The 15,474-nt window shown below is 42.7% G+C and overlaps 1 protein-coding gene across 4 annotated transcripts in view; it reads left to right on the top strand.

Annotated features, from left to right (window-relative positions):
• Positions 1-15,474, top strand: part of GABBR2 (gamma-aminobutyric acid type B receptor subunit 2) — a 370,697-nt gene that overhangs the window by 209,118 nt on the left and 146,105 nt on the right. For all 4 annotated transcript variants that reach the window (XM_086416036.1, XM_086416038.1, XM_086416039.1 and 1 more), the window contains exon 6: positions 6,402-6,602. In XM_086416036.1, the coding sequence (XP_086272162.1) occupies positions 6,402-6,602 (201 nt within the window). The remainder of the gene's footprint in view (positions 1-6,401; positions 6,603-15,474) is intronic.

Raw genomic sequence — 15,474 nt, 5'->3', positions numbered from 1 at the left:
GAAATTCATTGTTTTGGGGTGAAATGTCCTGTAGATATCAATCAGGTCTAGCTGGTCCATTGTGTCATTTAAAGTTTGTGTTTCCTTGTTAATTTTCTGTTTAGTTGATCTATCCATAGGTGTGAATGGGGTATTAAAGTTTCCCACTATTATTATGTTATTGTTAATTTCCCCTTTCATACTTGTTAGCATTTGCCTTACATATTGCAGTGCTCCTATGTTGGGTGCATATATATTTATAATTGTTATATCTTCTTCTTGGATTGATTCTTTGATCATTATGTAGTGGCTTTCTTTGTCTCTTTTCACGGCCTTTATTTTAAATTCTATTTTATCTGATATGAGTATTGCTACTCCTGCTTTTTTTTGTCTCCATTTGCATGAAATATCTTTTTCCAGCCCTTCACTTTCAGTCTGTATGTGTCCCTTGTTTTGAGGTGGGTCTCTTGTAGACAGCATATATAGGGGTCTTGTTTTTGTATCCATTCAGCCAGTCTTTGTCTTTTGGTTGGGGCGTTCAACCCATTTACATTTAAGGTAATTATTGATAAGTATGGTCCCGTTGCCATTTACTTTGCTGTTTTGGGTTTGAGTTTATACACCCTTTCTGTGTTTCCTGTCTAGAGAAGATCCTTTAGCATTTGTTGAGGAGCTGGTTTGGTGGTGCTGAATTCTCTCAGCTTTTGCTTGTCTGTAAAGCTTTTGAATTCTCCTTCATATCTGAATGAGATCCTTGCTGGGTACAGTAATCTGGGTTGTAGGGTTTTCTCTTTCATCACTTTAAGTATGTCCTGCCATTTCCTTCTGGCTGCACCACATCTTTGTTACCCATTTACCTGTCTGGATATTTAGGTTACTTCCGTGTCTTGCCTATTGTAAATAAGTAGTACTGCTATGAACATAGGGGTTCTATGTATCCTTTATTTTATTCATTTGTTTTAAGCTTTAAGTTTTTATTTTATACAAAGAGTATAGTTGCTTTGCAATGTTGTGTTAGTTTATGCTGTACAGCAAAGTATTATCAGCTATATATATATATATATATATATATATACATACATATACATATATAGGGGTGCATGTGTCTTTTCAAATTAGATTTTTCTCCAGATATATGCCCAGGACTGGATCATACCTTACCTGCTTCCTGGGAAATCTATATGTAGGTCAAAAAGCAACAGTTAGAACCAGACATGGAACAACAGACTGTTTCCAAATTGGGAAAAGAGTATGTCAAGGCTGTATATTGTCACTCTGCTTATTTAACTTCTATGCAGAGTACATCATGTGAAATACTGGGCTGGATGAAGCACAAGCTGGAATCAAGATTGCCAGGAGAAATATCAATAACCTCAGATATGCAGATGACACCAACCTTATGACAGAAAGTGAGAAGGAACTAAAGAGCCTCTTGACGAAAGTGAAAGATGAGAGTGAAAAACTTGGCTTAAAACTCAACATTCAAAAAACTAAGATCATGGCATCTGGTCCCATCACTTCATGGCAAATAGATGGAGAAACAATGGAAACAGTGACAGACTTTTTTTCTTGGGCTCCAAAATCACTGCAGATGGTGACTGCAGCCATGAAATTAAAAGATGCTTGCTTCTTGGAAGAAAAGCTATGACCAACCTAGACAGCATATTAAAAAGCAGAGATATTACTTTGCTGACAAAGGTCCATCTAGTCAAAGCCATGGTTTTTCCAGTAGTCATGTATGGATGTGAGAGTTGGATCATAAAGAAAGCTGAGTGCAGAAGAATTGATGCTTTTGAACTGTGGTGTTGGAGAAGACTCTTGAGAGTCCCTTGGACTGCAAGGAGATCCAACCAGTCCATCCAAAAGGAAATCAATCCTGAATGTTCCTTGGAAGGACTGATGCTTAAGCTGAAACTCCAATACTTTGGCCACCTAATGCGAAGAACTGACTCAGATGAAAAGACCCTGATGCTGGGAAAGATTGAAAACAGAAGGAGAAGGGGAAAACAGAGAATGAGATGGCTGGATGGTATCACCAACTCTATGGACATGAGCTTGAGCAAGCTCCGGGAGTTGATGATGTATAGGGAGGCATGGGGTCGCAAAGGGTCGGATACAACTGAGCGACTGAACTGAACTGATAACAATTCTATTTGTGTTTTTTTAAGGAACCTCCATACTATTTTCCATGGTGGCTGTGCCAATTTACATTCATACCAACAGTGTTAGAAAGTTCCGTTTTCTCCACATTCTCTCCAGCATTTATTATTTGTAGATATTGTAAATATAATGTTGTTTGTATTTTAGTGATGACCATTCTAACCATGTGATGTGAAATCTTATTGTTTTGATTCACATTTCTCTAATAACTAGTGATGTTTAGCATCTTTTCATTTGCCTATTGGCCATTTGTATGTCTTCTTTGGAGAAATGTCTATTTAGATCTTCTGCCCATTTTTGATTAGGTTGCTTTTTTGTTCCTCATTTAATTTCTACACCAACCCAATGAGATGGGCTTTGCTTTCCAAAGGCTATAGGTGAGAAAAGCAAGATCCGAGGAGTTATGGGCCAGATTACCCAGATGCTATGTGGCACAGAATTGGCTTGACTATAGTCTTCTTTTCCCCAGGAGATCAGTGGAAAAAATTTTATCTTCATCAAAATTGACTAATGTTCTTAACAAAATATGTTGTCATTCAAGTGGACTGAGCTTCTGTGGAAAATTCACTCACAAGGAACACCTAATAGAACAGTGGCAGGTCAAACAGCTATCACAGCAGATTCCTGGGATGCTGCTTCCAAATGATCACCTGGTCTTTGATCTCAGCTGCTGCTGCTGCTGCTGCTAAGTCGCTTCAGTCGTGTCTGACTGTTCAACCCCATAGATGGCAGCCCACCAGGCTCCCCTGTCCCTGGGATTCTCCAGGCAAGAACACTGGAGTGGGTTGCCATTGCCTTCTCCAATGCATGAAAGTGAAAAGTTAAAGTGAAGTCGCGCAGTCGTGTCCGACTCTTCGCAACCCCATGGACTGCAGCCTACCAGGCTCCTCCGTCCATGGCATTTTCCAGGCAAGAGTACTGGAGTGGGGTGCCATTGCCTTCTCCATTCCTTCTCCAGAGAGGAATGCAAATCTGCCTTTGTGTCTGATGAAAAGACCTCCTCATGTTGTCTCTCTGTCTATTGGCTCTTACTTACCATATATTCTTAATAGGTGGGGCTATCTTGCCTCACCTTTTAAGATTGAGAAAACTTAATTCCCTGGTGGCCTGGTGGTTAAGGATCCTGGGCTTTCACTGCTATGGCCCCGGTTCAATCCTTGGTTGGGGAACTGAGATCTCACAAGCTGAGTGATGTGGCCAAAATAAGAAAAGATTAAGAAAGATTCAGAAAAGTTTTACTTTGTTTTACTAAGAATGGAAGGAAATTAAAACCAAAAAAAAAAAAAAAAAACCATTGACTTTGGGTCTTGTCCTCTTGACTTAACTGAATGTGTTTGGGCAAATTCCTCAATCTGTAAGACTCAATTGCTTTGTCTATAAAATAGAGATAATAGCATACACGTCATAGGGCTATTGTGAGAATAAAATAAGATACTGTATATAAATGACCAAGCACATAATAGGGGTTCAATATATGTGAGTTCCTCTCTGCCAGTGAAAGGTGAGAGTTGTGAAGTCTCACATGTTTTGAGTGAGTGAGTGCTAAGTTGCTTCAATCATGTCTGACTCTTTGCGACCTTATGGACTGTAGCCCACCAGGCTCCTCTGTCCTTGGGATTTCCCAGGCAAGAATACTGGACTGGGTTGCCATTTACTGCTCCAGGGGATCTTCCTGACCCAAGGGTTGAACCCGCATCTCCTGTGGCTCTTCAATTGCAGGATTCTTTACTATGACACAAGGGAATCCCCCTCACAGGGTTGACCACTGATTAAATAACCTGGAATCATTGGAATGACTCTTTTGTTCAGAGGTTTAGCCCCCAGCCAGGATCTGGGATTATCTTTAGAAAACAAACAAAAAAAAAGTTTCTGTGGGCTAACCCCCATTTATTAGAGGGGAGCCCAGGTGGCTGCCTTCTTTTGTTGAACTGCGGTTTTGTTATGTGATTGTAATATAAGGGCTGTGTTTTTCTACAACAGCTTTGATTGGGGCAAGAGTATAATGTAGTTGCTGGGAAAATGACTACGATCTGAGGCTGCATCATGAAAAGTACAGTGTCTAGAATGAGGGAGGTGAAAGTTCCGTATCACTGGAGGATTCTAGAGAACAGGAAATGTGATCATTGACTTGAGATAGTTGAAGAGCTGTTTTATGAAACAATCTCAGTTTACTCTGGAGTCTTCACTGAATCAATGAATAGAGGCCATGGAGATGGAATCTGAGCTTAAGTTAAGGAACAAATATTCTAATTCACCTTTACCCCCAAGCAGATGCTGCACACTCCAGGCTGGGCTTTTTCGGATGTTGAGAGAATTTTAGAATTGCCTCCCCAGATGTAGGGATGAAAGGAACACTCCTGCTTATCATGGACTTGATAATAACTGTTCTGTACCAGACAGAATAGGGGCTCTAGCCCACCTTTCTGGGCAGACCCTGGCCTAGCATGCTACAGCCTAAGTGGAGGGCAACCAAAACCTCCCAGGCATCCAGAACCATCCTACAGGCTCCTCTCTCCACACCCTCTTGGCCTCTATGCTGTCTTTCTTGTAAGTCAAGGAACATAAAGGATGTAACATGAATTGTTTTCCCCATGTGTGCTCCTAACATAGGTAACTCCCCAGGAATGAATTGCTGGATTGTTTTAGGCTCACATTTTAAAAGTATGCAGTTCATTACAGCACACCTAGAGCATTTGCATAACCATCACTCTGTAGTCACATCCGGGCGTTTTGATTCCTGAGAGGGCTGTGAGCTCTACTCAAAAACTTCATTCTGGACTCAGCTTTGATGGAATGTGACATTCCTACACTTTGGGACTTTCTGGGTGCATATAAGCTATCAAAAAGCATGTTTTTCCTGATGTAAAATCATCACAGTAAGAATTAAAGCCAAGTGGGGGTGTATGAGAACAGTCTGACAATTTTTTGCTTAAATGGGAGTTAGGCAGTGTGGCTTTGCAGCATAAGAGGAGGAGACCTAGGTTCCAGACTCTATGACCTTGCAAAAGTGACTTTCCCTCTCTGGTTCCCAATTTCTTCATCTCTAAAATGAGGTTAAATAAACTTTGCCCAGACCATCTCAAATGGTGAACATGAAGAACCAATAAGATGGGCGTAAAGCATATAAATATAAGGGACTTTTTTTAGGATCTGGATTTATGCCCACCATGCTTTGGGTAAAGATTCAGAGGGATGTTCAGTTTGCCAAGTGGCATCTTACATAAGTTGCATGCTTACATTAAATTTTCTTGGCCCCCTTGCAAAATTGTTCCCCCCTGAGTTATATTTTAAGATTATGATCCCAGCTTTTCGTAAAAATCTATACAAAAATAGCCTTATGAAATCTGTTTGTTGTGGGGACACTGTTGATACCATGCTAGCTAATTTGACAGTATCCTCCATATGAGGCTTTTTTTTTTTTTTTAGGGATTAAAGCCTAGAAAACATTTTGCGTCCTTGAGAGACTGGTGTTTTTTCTCCTTAGTGAAAATGAGAGCTCTGTAATTAATATCATTGCCCTTTTCTCTTGGGCTGCCAGGAAGGTCATCACCTATAGCGTTGGAACCTTCGGTGGTCTCATCTATCCTCTGTTCCCTTTACCTCCAGTAGTGTTAGTCACTTAGTCGTGTCCTACTCTTTGTGGATCTATGGACTGTAGCCCGCCGGGCTCCTCTTTCCTTGGGTATTCTCCAGGCAAGAATACTGGAGTGGGTTGCCATGCCCTCCTCCAGGGGATCTTCCCCACACAGGGATTGAACCCGGGTCTCCTGCACTGCAGGCGAATTCTTATTTGTTATTGTTGTTGTTCAGTCGCCAAGTCATGTCCGACCCCATGGACTGCAGCACACCAGGCTCCTCTGTCCATGGAATTCTCCAAGCACAAATACTGGAGTGGGTAGCCTCCAGGGGATCTACCTGGAGGGATCTACCTTCTCCAGGGGATCTTCCTGACCCAGGAAGATACCACCAATAAGCATATTACCTCCAGTAAGCATATTATAATTTATATTTTCCCAAGCACTTACGTTTTCATTTTTATTCAGTGTTTTATTATTTTAGTATACGTTTCCTATAAACTACCTTGGATACCTTGAGAGATGATGATGAGGAGACCAAGCAAGTAATGGAGAAATTAACAAATCCTCTGGTATGAGGAAGCCCGAGTCCCCCCACCCCTCCACCCCTACCTTTCCCACAGGTTTCAAAGCTTTGAAAAAAATGTTTGTCTCTTGGTGCCTTCATGATCAACCCATCTCTTGCAGGCATATGAGGAGAATATGTATGGGAGCAAATACCAGTGGATCATCCCGGGTTGGTATGAGCCTTCCTGGTGGGAGCAGGTGCACGCAGAAGCCAACTCCTCCCGTTGTCTCCGGAAGCATCTGCTTGCTGCCATGGAGGGCTACATCGGCGTGGACTTCGAGCCCCTGAGCTCCAAGCAGATCAAGACCATCTCTGGGAAGGTCAGTGCCATGTTGTCCAGTGATGTCTGCAGAAAGTGCCCAGATCTTGTTCTGGCCTTTGCTGTGTGATTTTGAGCAAATCATTTGACCTCTCTGAGGCTCTATTTGTTATTTGTTATAGGAGTATAAACAAATCTTGTATTTGTTAAAGGAGTATATCTGGCTGTCTCCCTCTTCTAGGGAATTGTGGGAATCAAATGAGGTAAGGGTGCTTTCTAAGCACATAACATGGTGTAAGGGATGGAGTCATGACTGTTATAGTACCAACTGCAGGCATTGACTTTCAGACGAGACCACCATTTCATCCCCTGTACCCTCTGACCTGGAATGTCATTTCTCAGTCTCATTGATGCTCCTGTCAGCCTGGAGGAGAAAAATAACCCCTCAAGCAGACTTGGGGAAACAGGTACTGAAGACCAGAAAGACTGGTCCAAACCCCAGTTTTGCCACTTACCAGATGTATGACCTTGAGCTTGAGTTTTCTGAGCTGCTGTTTTTTTCATCTGTATCGTGGCGGTGCAAATATCCTCCTCTGGGGTCAAAAGGAGGACTGGTTGGCAGGTTGTGCAATGTGGCTGGCATGATGCCCAGCACCTTGTGCTGTCATAGCTGGGAGGAGGACCTTGGCAGGGTGCTTACATCCTCAGGCCTCCACTAGGGATGTTCCCATTAGGGATGACTAACCCCTGGCATGCTTTTATCATAGGGCTGTGAGAGAACAGGTAGCATGGTGTATGTAAAAGTATTTCCAAAGTGTACTATTCTCTATCACTGAAAGCATTATCAAGAATTGGATGGTGACAGCCCCAGTGACAATGGCAACATCCATCTCTCAATTCTAACCACCAGCCAAAGTTTAGTACAGCAGGGCACATGATTCTTTTCTGTCTCCTCTGATCTCAGATTTTTAAATCCTCCACCCACCTTCAATTTCACTTAAAGAATCAGTTTCATAATAAAGTAAATATATATAATATATATTTATTTAGTTTTATCCATTATTTATTCTCAATCAGAGCCAATACTACAAGAATGATTTATTGATTTGTCCAAAAATTGCAAATCATTAGGACACATTTTATAAGCAGCTCTTTAAATCATGTGGCACCTGAGAGGGTCTGGAAAAAAACATTCTGGGTAGAAAATGTTGAAAGAAGTATTTTCATGCCTCAGTCAGTGACCATATAAAGTGTTGGGACATGCTGAATAATGAGTAGAAACAACTTATTTTTATTTCAGTAAATGTTATTTTTAAAGGTGTTGAAGTTTGCAGTTTATTAGAGAAGATTCTTGGGTCCAGGGATACCCTATACTTTAATCTAAAAATAGTATAAAATTTGAGGAAAGTACAAAAACGAAGAAGACATTTCCATGCAGGCAGACAGTATAATAATTAAAAAGAGAAACTTAAGGAAGACTAAAGATGAAAATGATTACACATGAGATCTGTGAAGCTAAGTGGGGGTAAGGGCTATGAGATGCCCCAAGGGCTGCAAATGTCATTCCAAGGAGCGTGAATGCTACCTAGGCACGGATGTAGAAATGCACAGGAATGCATTTTGGGAAGATCATTTTTTTGCAGTGTTTTTTGGAATAAACATTTTTACTTTATAACATCTTCCAAAAAGCATTAGTTGCTCAGTCGTGTCCAACTCTTTGCGACCCTGTGGACTGTAATCTGCCATGCTCCTCTGTCCATGGAATTCTCTGGGCAAGAATACTGGAGCGGGTTGCCATACCCTTCTCCAGGGGATCTTTCCAACCCAGAACTGAACCCAGATATCCAGCACTGAAGGCATATTCTTTACCATTTGAGCCTCCTGGGAATCTTAACACCTCCCAAGCCACTGGCTTTACTTTGTAATTTAAAAATTTTAAATTTGGGGCCAGTGAGGAGTCTGAGGCTTTCCAGGTGGCACTAGTGGTAAAGAACCCACCTGCCAATGCAGGAGACATAAGAAGGTTTGATCCCTGGGTCAGGAAGATCCCCTGGAGGAGGGCATGGCAACCCACTCCAGTATTCTTGCCTGGAGAATCCCATGGACAGAGGAGCCTGGCGGGCTCTAGTCCATAGGGTTGCAGAGAGTCAGACACGACTGAAGCCACTTAGCATGCACACACGAAGAGGCTGACCTCATCCCCATATCACTATACACATGAATGGGCACCTTGGAGCTACTCCTGGGGCTCTTCACTTCACCCACAGTGTGGGTTACCCATTCCTGGGTGTCCCCAGATGGAGCAATGCCATCAGGAGCAGAGCCAGGCAGCCTTCCTGCTTGGGGCAGCTCTGAAATTCCAGATGACCCAGCCCCTGTCCCACAGTCACTGAGGCAAGAGGCAGCATTTCTTACAATCTTAAGGTTGAAAGATTGAAGTTACACAGGGAAATTTTCAGCCTCTTTGCCTCTGGGATTCTGGGTTTAGGGCTCTCCTGACAGGCTTCCCTGGTAGCTCAGGGGTAAATAATCTGCCTGCCAATGCAGGAGACTCCAGTTTGATCTCTGGATTGGGAAGCTCCCCGGGAGAAAGAAATGGCAACCCACTCCGGTATTCTTGCCTGGGAAGTCCCAAGGATAGAGGAGCCTGGTGGGTTACAGTCCATGGGGTCACAAATACGTGACTTAGCGACTAAACAACAACAATGGGTCACGTAGACCAGCCTCCCATCAGACTCTCAGATCCTTCCAGTGGCACAGGACTTACAACTGATCCCCTAATTTTCCCCACTGGCCCCTCTGGGCCTCCACAGGTCCTGTTGGCAACCACCATATCCCTGTAGGCATTCCTTGTCCCTCATGGGCCCACCCCTCCAGTTGTAACTCATAGTTCCAGGGCCAGGTCTAAGGGTAGAATTTAAGGGGGTGCCAAGGACCTCAGTGGGAAAATCAAATATCAAAATGTTAAATAAAGACAGGATCCACAAGGTCACCATTAGGGTGAACTGATTTGAGTCACATAATTACAGAAACACATCTTGTCTTTATTTAAATTTTTGCTTATCATGGATTTTTTTTTGCATTCATTTTGATTTTTTTTATAACCTTGATTACTGAGGTTTTGGGCCACTTCTTCCTTTTGCTTCTGAAGGGAAGCCTTCACTCACCTCCCTTTGGCCCTTGCCCTGCACAGATTGTGTTTGTCAGGCCCCTTCCCATGCTCAGCCCATTCTCTGTACTTGATCGTGTTGAATGCTCTCTCAACAGGGTGTGGGGCCCAGAGTTAATGAGGCATTCCTATTTGTGGTCTGACCACAAGCCAACTTCCCCAACCAACCCTCAAGAACATATGGCTCAAGAAAGTTCTAGAAAGTCATGAAATAGTTCTTGAATTTGGTTTTGTGGTATATGTGACTGCTGGGGACCTTGGTCAGCATGGCACAGGCTCTTGGGTAAGTACCTGTATTCTGGGGTCTGTCAGTATCCATAAAACAAGCAAACACTTATAGAACCAAGTCAGTGGACTCTTCCACCGTCTCTGTTTACACACAGAAAAGCTGAGGAGCAAAAAGGGGAATAGCACACCCAGGATCCTTGTAGTGGGTTAAACAGGAACAGTGGCCCCTAAAAGGATATGTCCGGTTCCTAACACTTAGAACTTGTGACGTGACCTTATTTGGGGAAAGTGTCTTTATGGATGTAATTAATTTAAGGCTCTTGAGATGAGATTATCCTAGACTACCTGCAGACGTGCATGCTAAGTTGCTTTAGTCGTGTCCAACTCTGTGCAACTGCATGGATTGTAGCCCTCGGGCTCCTCTGTCCATGGGATTCTCCAGGCAAGAGTACTAGAGTGGGTTGCCATTTCCTTCTCCGGGGGATCTTCCCAACCCAAGGATCGAACCTGCATCTCTTGTATCTTCTGCACTGGCAGGAAGGTTCTTTACACTAGCGCCACCACCTGAAAGTGAAAGTGAAGTTGCTCAGTCGTGTCTGACTCTTTGCAACCCCATGGACCGTAGCCCACCAGGCTCCTCCGTCCATGGGATTCTCCAGGCCAGAATACTGGAGTGGGTTGCCATATGACAAATATTCTTATAAAGAAAAGGCAGAGGAGGTTTGCTATTTGGAGAAGATCATGTGAAGATGGAGCCAGAGATTGGAATTACAAGACAAGGAACTCCAAGGATTTCTGGAAGCCTCTAGAATCTAGAAGAAAGGCATGAAATGGATTCCCCTTGGAGCTTCCAGAGGGAACCAACGCTGCCAGCACCTTAGTTTCAGTCTTCTGGCCTCTATAACTGTGAGCCAATAAGTTTCTGTTTAAACCACCGAGTTTGTGGAAATTTGTTATGGCTACCCCAGGACACTGATAATGTCACCCAGCAGGTCAGGGACAGATCCAGGGACTGGAAACCAGGACTGCTAAATTCCCACTCACTGCCCCTTGCCCTCTACCATGCTCTTCCTCTCAACTTGGGACATGCCTAGGAGCAGAGCACATCCAAGTTGGCCCTTTTTGTGATGTCTTAGTGGGCCTGTTATTAAGTGGCAGAACAGGACAGCATAAGTCTAGTAATCAGGAGATTTAGTGCCTCCATCTGCCACCTCAGCTAGACCCTCACTATCCCTGGGCCTCAGTTTCCTCAAATGAAAATGAGAGATTTGGACCATATAACTCCTAGCATCCTTTCACAGTAAAATTCTCTGACTCTGTGTAGGTATGATATTGAGTTATTACAGTGAGCTGTGTGATATGGTTATAATGTTAAACTCTGGAACCCCCAGGATAGAGGTGACCCATGATAAAGTCACAGAATCGGGTGGAATAGTGGGCCCTCCTGGAATGTATTCTCTGCAGTTCTCTCTTCCATATGCCCGTCTCTAGTGCCAAGCTGCCCCAGCTTGTTCATTAGCATCCAGGAGATTTCTGGGAGGAGGAATAACAAGGTCTCCCTCCCCAGCACATTCATCAGTCCCTGCCAGTTGGAATTTCCAGTGATGGGACAAGTGCAGACCTTTGGGCTTCCCCAAGCACATTCAGAGTTCAATTTTCCAGAACCTCCCGTAAATAGCTTCTGGATACTTGATTTGGCTATCATGTCTCTTTCTCCTTGTTAAAGTTCCCCATCACCACTCTATTCCCCTAAAGTGACTCTGTTGACATTGGTGATTTCCAGTGTCAGCTTTCACTTTTCAATGTCCCACTGGGATTGTTTCCACTGTAAGTATTTATAATTTTTGTATAAAATTCCAGTGATGGCTTAGCCTCTCCAATAAGGACATTCTTCCCTGTTACCATTCTCCTGCTGAGATACACAGAGTTGGGCCAAGGCACCAGATGGAAGTGTTCACAGAACCCTGGAATCAGTGGGAACCTCAGAAGTGGCACCAACCCTCCACCAAAGGCACAGGCTCTTTCTTTGGAAGATTTCTGTAATGTTTTCCAGCAAGAAACTTCTGTGACCACCCACGACTGTTTATCCAACACAGCAGAACAAAAGGAAACAGAGATCTAATGAGTCCTCAAATTAGAGCAATGACCTGGGAAAAGCTGCACACATCTCTTTGTCACTGCCATGGGAGCTCCATAACAAAGAACCTGGGGCTTTTAGGAAGCTCTGGGCTCTAGAGAGGAGGATGAGAAGGTGATATGGAAAAGTAGAGATGCTCCCCAGGGAGTCAAGCTTTATGATGCTGCTGCCTCTGCCCCCACCTTCCCCACAAAGCTCCTGTTACCGGCTACTTCCCTAGATATTCACATCCCTGGGAGACGGGCAGTGTGGCAAAGGAACATGGGCTCAGGAGGAAAGGTGTGGTGTGGCAGGTAGTTGTTCATGCAACATCCTTAGCCCTTCTTCCTCTTCAGTAGCATAACTCTGATTTTTAACTGGGTATGTTGCCACTCATCTGAAAATATACATTTCCCAGCCTCCCATGTAGCTAGATAGAGCCAGGATTCTAAGTCTAACCAGTGAGATTTAAGTAGAAGTATTATACAAGACTTCTAAAAGCCTACTTTAGAGGAGAGCTTACCCTTCTTTCTTCTCCTCTGTATTGGTTGAAATATGGATGAGATGGCTGGAGTTATAGCAGCCATTTTGTATCAACAGGTGACCTTGAGAAGGAAACTTTACGATCAGTTCAGTTCAGTTCAGTCGCTCAGTCATGTCCGACTCTTTGTGACCCCATGAATCGCAGCACGCCAGGCCTCCCTTTCCGTCACCAACTCCTGGAGTTCACTCAGACTCACGTCCATCGAGTCAGTGATGCCATCCAGACATCTCATCCTCTGTCGTCCCCTTCTCCTCCTGCCCCCAATCCCTCCCAGCATCAGAGTCTTTTCCAATGAGTCAGCTCTTCGCATGAAGTGGCCCAAGTACTGGAGTTTCAGCTTTAGCATCATTCCTTCCAAAGAAATCCCAGGGCTGATCTCCTTCAGAATGGACTGGTTGGATCTCCTTGCAGTCCAAGGACTCTCAAGAGTCTTCTCCAACACCACAGTTCAAAAGCATCAATTCTTCAGTGCTCAGCTTTAGGATAGCGGGGCATAAAGATAAGAGCCTCAGTCTCTGGTTACACTGTGGAGTTGCTGTAGAAGCTCTGCACTGCCTACCCATGGACAACTTTTACTTGAGAGACAAACTATTTCATTTAAGTCACCAATAATTTTTTGTCTGTTATATTATATAACTGAACCTAATCAACAGTGATACAGTGACATTGGGCAAGTCATTTGGCCTTTCTCAAATTGTTTCTGATTATGCTGGAGTAATATGTCTTTTACAGATTTAGAAGGATTACATGAAGTAATACAGAGGAAAATACCTTGCTAAGTGCCAAGCACACAATAGGTGCTCAACAAATTGTAGTTCTCTTCCTTCATCAGTGCAGCAGCCTTGAAGTCAGGAGAAAGGAGTAATGAGTCAATTTATATGCACAAACCTTTTCTGGTTTGTTGTTGGAATTTTACTGATTGTATAGACTGATTTAGGAAAAACTGATATCTTTGTAATATAGAGTCTTTCCATCCATTCAATTTCCCTCAGAAATCTTTTGTGTGGAATTTTTGCATGTTTTTAATTTGATTTGTTTATAAGTATTTGATGTATTTTAGTGAATATATGTGCACAGTACTATTGGGTGCATACTTAGGGGTGGAATTTCTGAGTCACAGAGAATCCATATGCTCAGCTATAATAGACACTGCCAAGCAGATTTCTAAAGTGGTTGTACCAATTTACACACCCACTGGCAGAGATTGCGAGTTTCATTTGGTTCACACACTCACCAACTTTTGGCGTTGTTAGCTTTTAAATTTTAGCCAATCTAGTGGATGAGTAGTGGTATCTTATTTTTATTTTAATTTACATTTCTTTGATAAGTAATGAAGTTGTTGATCTTTTCATATTATTATTGGCCATTTTGATATTCTCTTTTATAAATTGACTATTCAAGTCTTTTGCCCATTTTTCCACTTGGATTCTCTGCATGTTTCTCACTGATTTGTAAAAGTTCTTTTTGTATTCTGGGTATGAATTCTTAGACAGTTATATTTATTACTTACATCATGTGTGTCTTATTTAAGCAACTTTGCCCACCCAAGCTCATGAAGATATTTTTCTATCTTGTCTTTGAGAAGTTTGTTTTACCTTTCACTTTTAGATATAGAAATCACGTGAAACTGATTTTATGTAACATCTGAGGTGGGCTTCCCTGGTGACTCAGACAGTAAAGAATTTGCCTGCAATGTGGGAGACCAGGGTTCGCTCCCTGGTTTGGGAAGATCCCCCTGGAGAAGGGAATGGCTACCCACTCCGGTATTCTTGGGGCTTCCCTGGTGGCTCAGACAGTAAAGAATCTGTCTGCAATGCAGGAGAACCAGGTTCCATCCCTGGGTCAGGAAGATCCCGTGGAGAAGGGAATGGCTGCCCAGTCCAGTATTCTTGCCTGGAGAATTCCGTGGACGGAGGTGCCTGGCAGGCTACCGTGCATGGTGTCGCAAAGAGTCAGACACGACTGAAATGCCTTAGCTTCAGTGTGTGTAGATCTCTTTCTGGACTTTCTGTTCTCTTCCACTGGTCTGTTGGCCTATCCTTTAACCAATACCACACTGCCTTAGTAATTGAAGATTTTTCAGACCTGATGACTGGTAATGTTAAGTGCCTCATCTTTGTTCTTCTAGAAGGTTTTCTTGGATGTCCTCGAACCTGATGTCATGTTTCATTTAGATCTACTCATATATTTACACTTTTCATTACTTCTTATTCCTCCCTTCATTTCTGTTCTGTTTATGATCATTTTCTTTCTGCCTATAGAACTTCTCTTGGTCTTTCTTTTAAAGAAAGAAAAGATGTTTTTTGGTTTTGCTGGAGACACATTCTCTCAGTTTCTGATTGTCTAAAGTTTTCTTTCACCTTAATATTGAGAGATATATTAATTAGGTGTAGAATTCTAGGTGGTCTGTTGTGTTCTTTTAGCACTTTCAGAGGTCATTTCTGAAATGTCTTGTCTTCTGGAATCCCTTATTTCTGTTAAATCAGCCATCAGACTAATTGTTGCTCTTTTGAAGATAATGCATCCTTTTTTTTTCTCTAACTGCTTTTAAGATTTTATCTTTGCTTGACTCTTCAGCAGTTTTATATGCTGTGCTGAAGTACGGTTTTGTTTGGTTTTATCTTGGTTGGAGTTTAAGCATAATGGAACTTCATGAATCAGTGGATTGATATGTATTGGGGGAAATTCTAGGAAAATATCCCTTAAATACTGCTTCTACCTTTTTAACCTTTTCTCACATTTTAGGACACCAGTCATACATGTGCTATACATTTTCAACACATTCCATATATCTCTTATGTTTATTGCTTATTTTCTGTCCTTTTTCCCCTCCCTGTGCCTCAGGCTGAATATTTACTACTAACATTTCTTCAGTT

Source organism: Bos grunniens, chromosome 8 (genome assembly GCF_055505025.1).
Source record: "Bos grunniens cultivar Pamir isolate PY7600 chromosome 8, Bosgru_T2T1.0, whole genome shotgun sequence".
NCBI classification, from domain to species: Eukaryota; Metazoa; Chordata; class Mammalia; order Artiodactyla; family Bovidae; genus Bos; species Bos grunniens.
The sequence above is the reverse complement of the archived record's forward strand: the minus strand, read 5'-3'. Positions and strand labels throughout refer to the sequence as shown.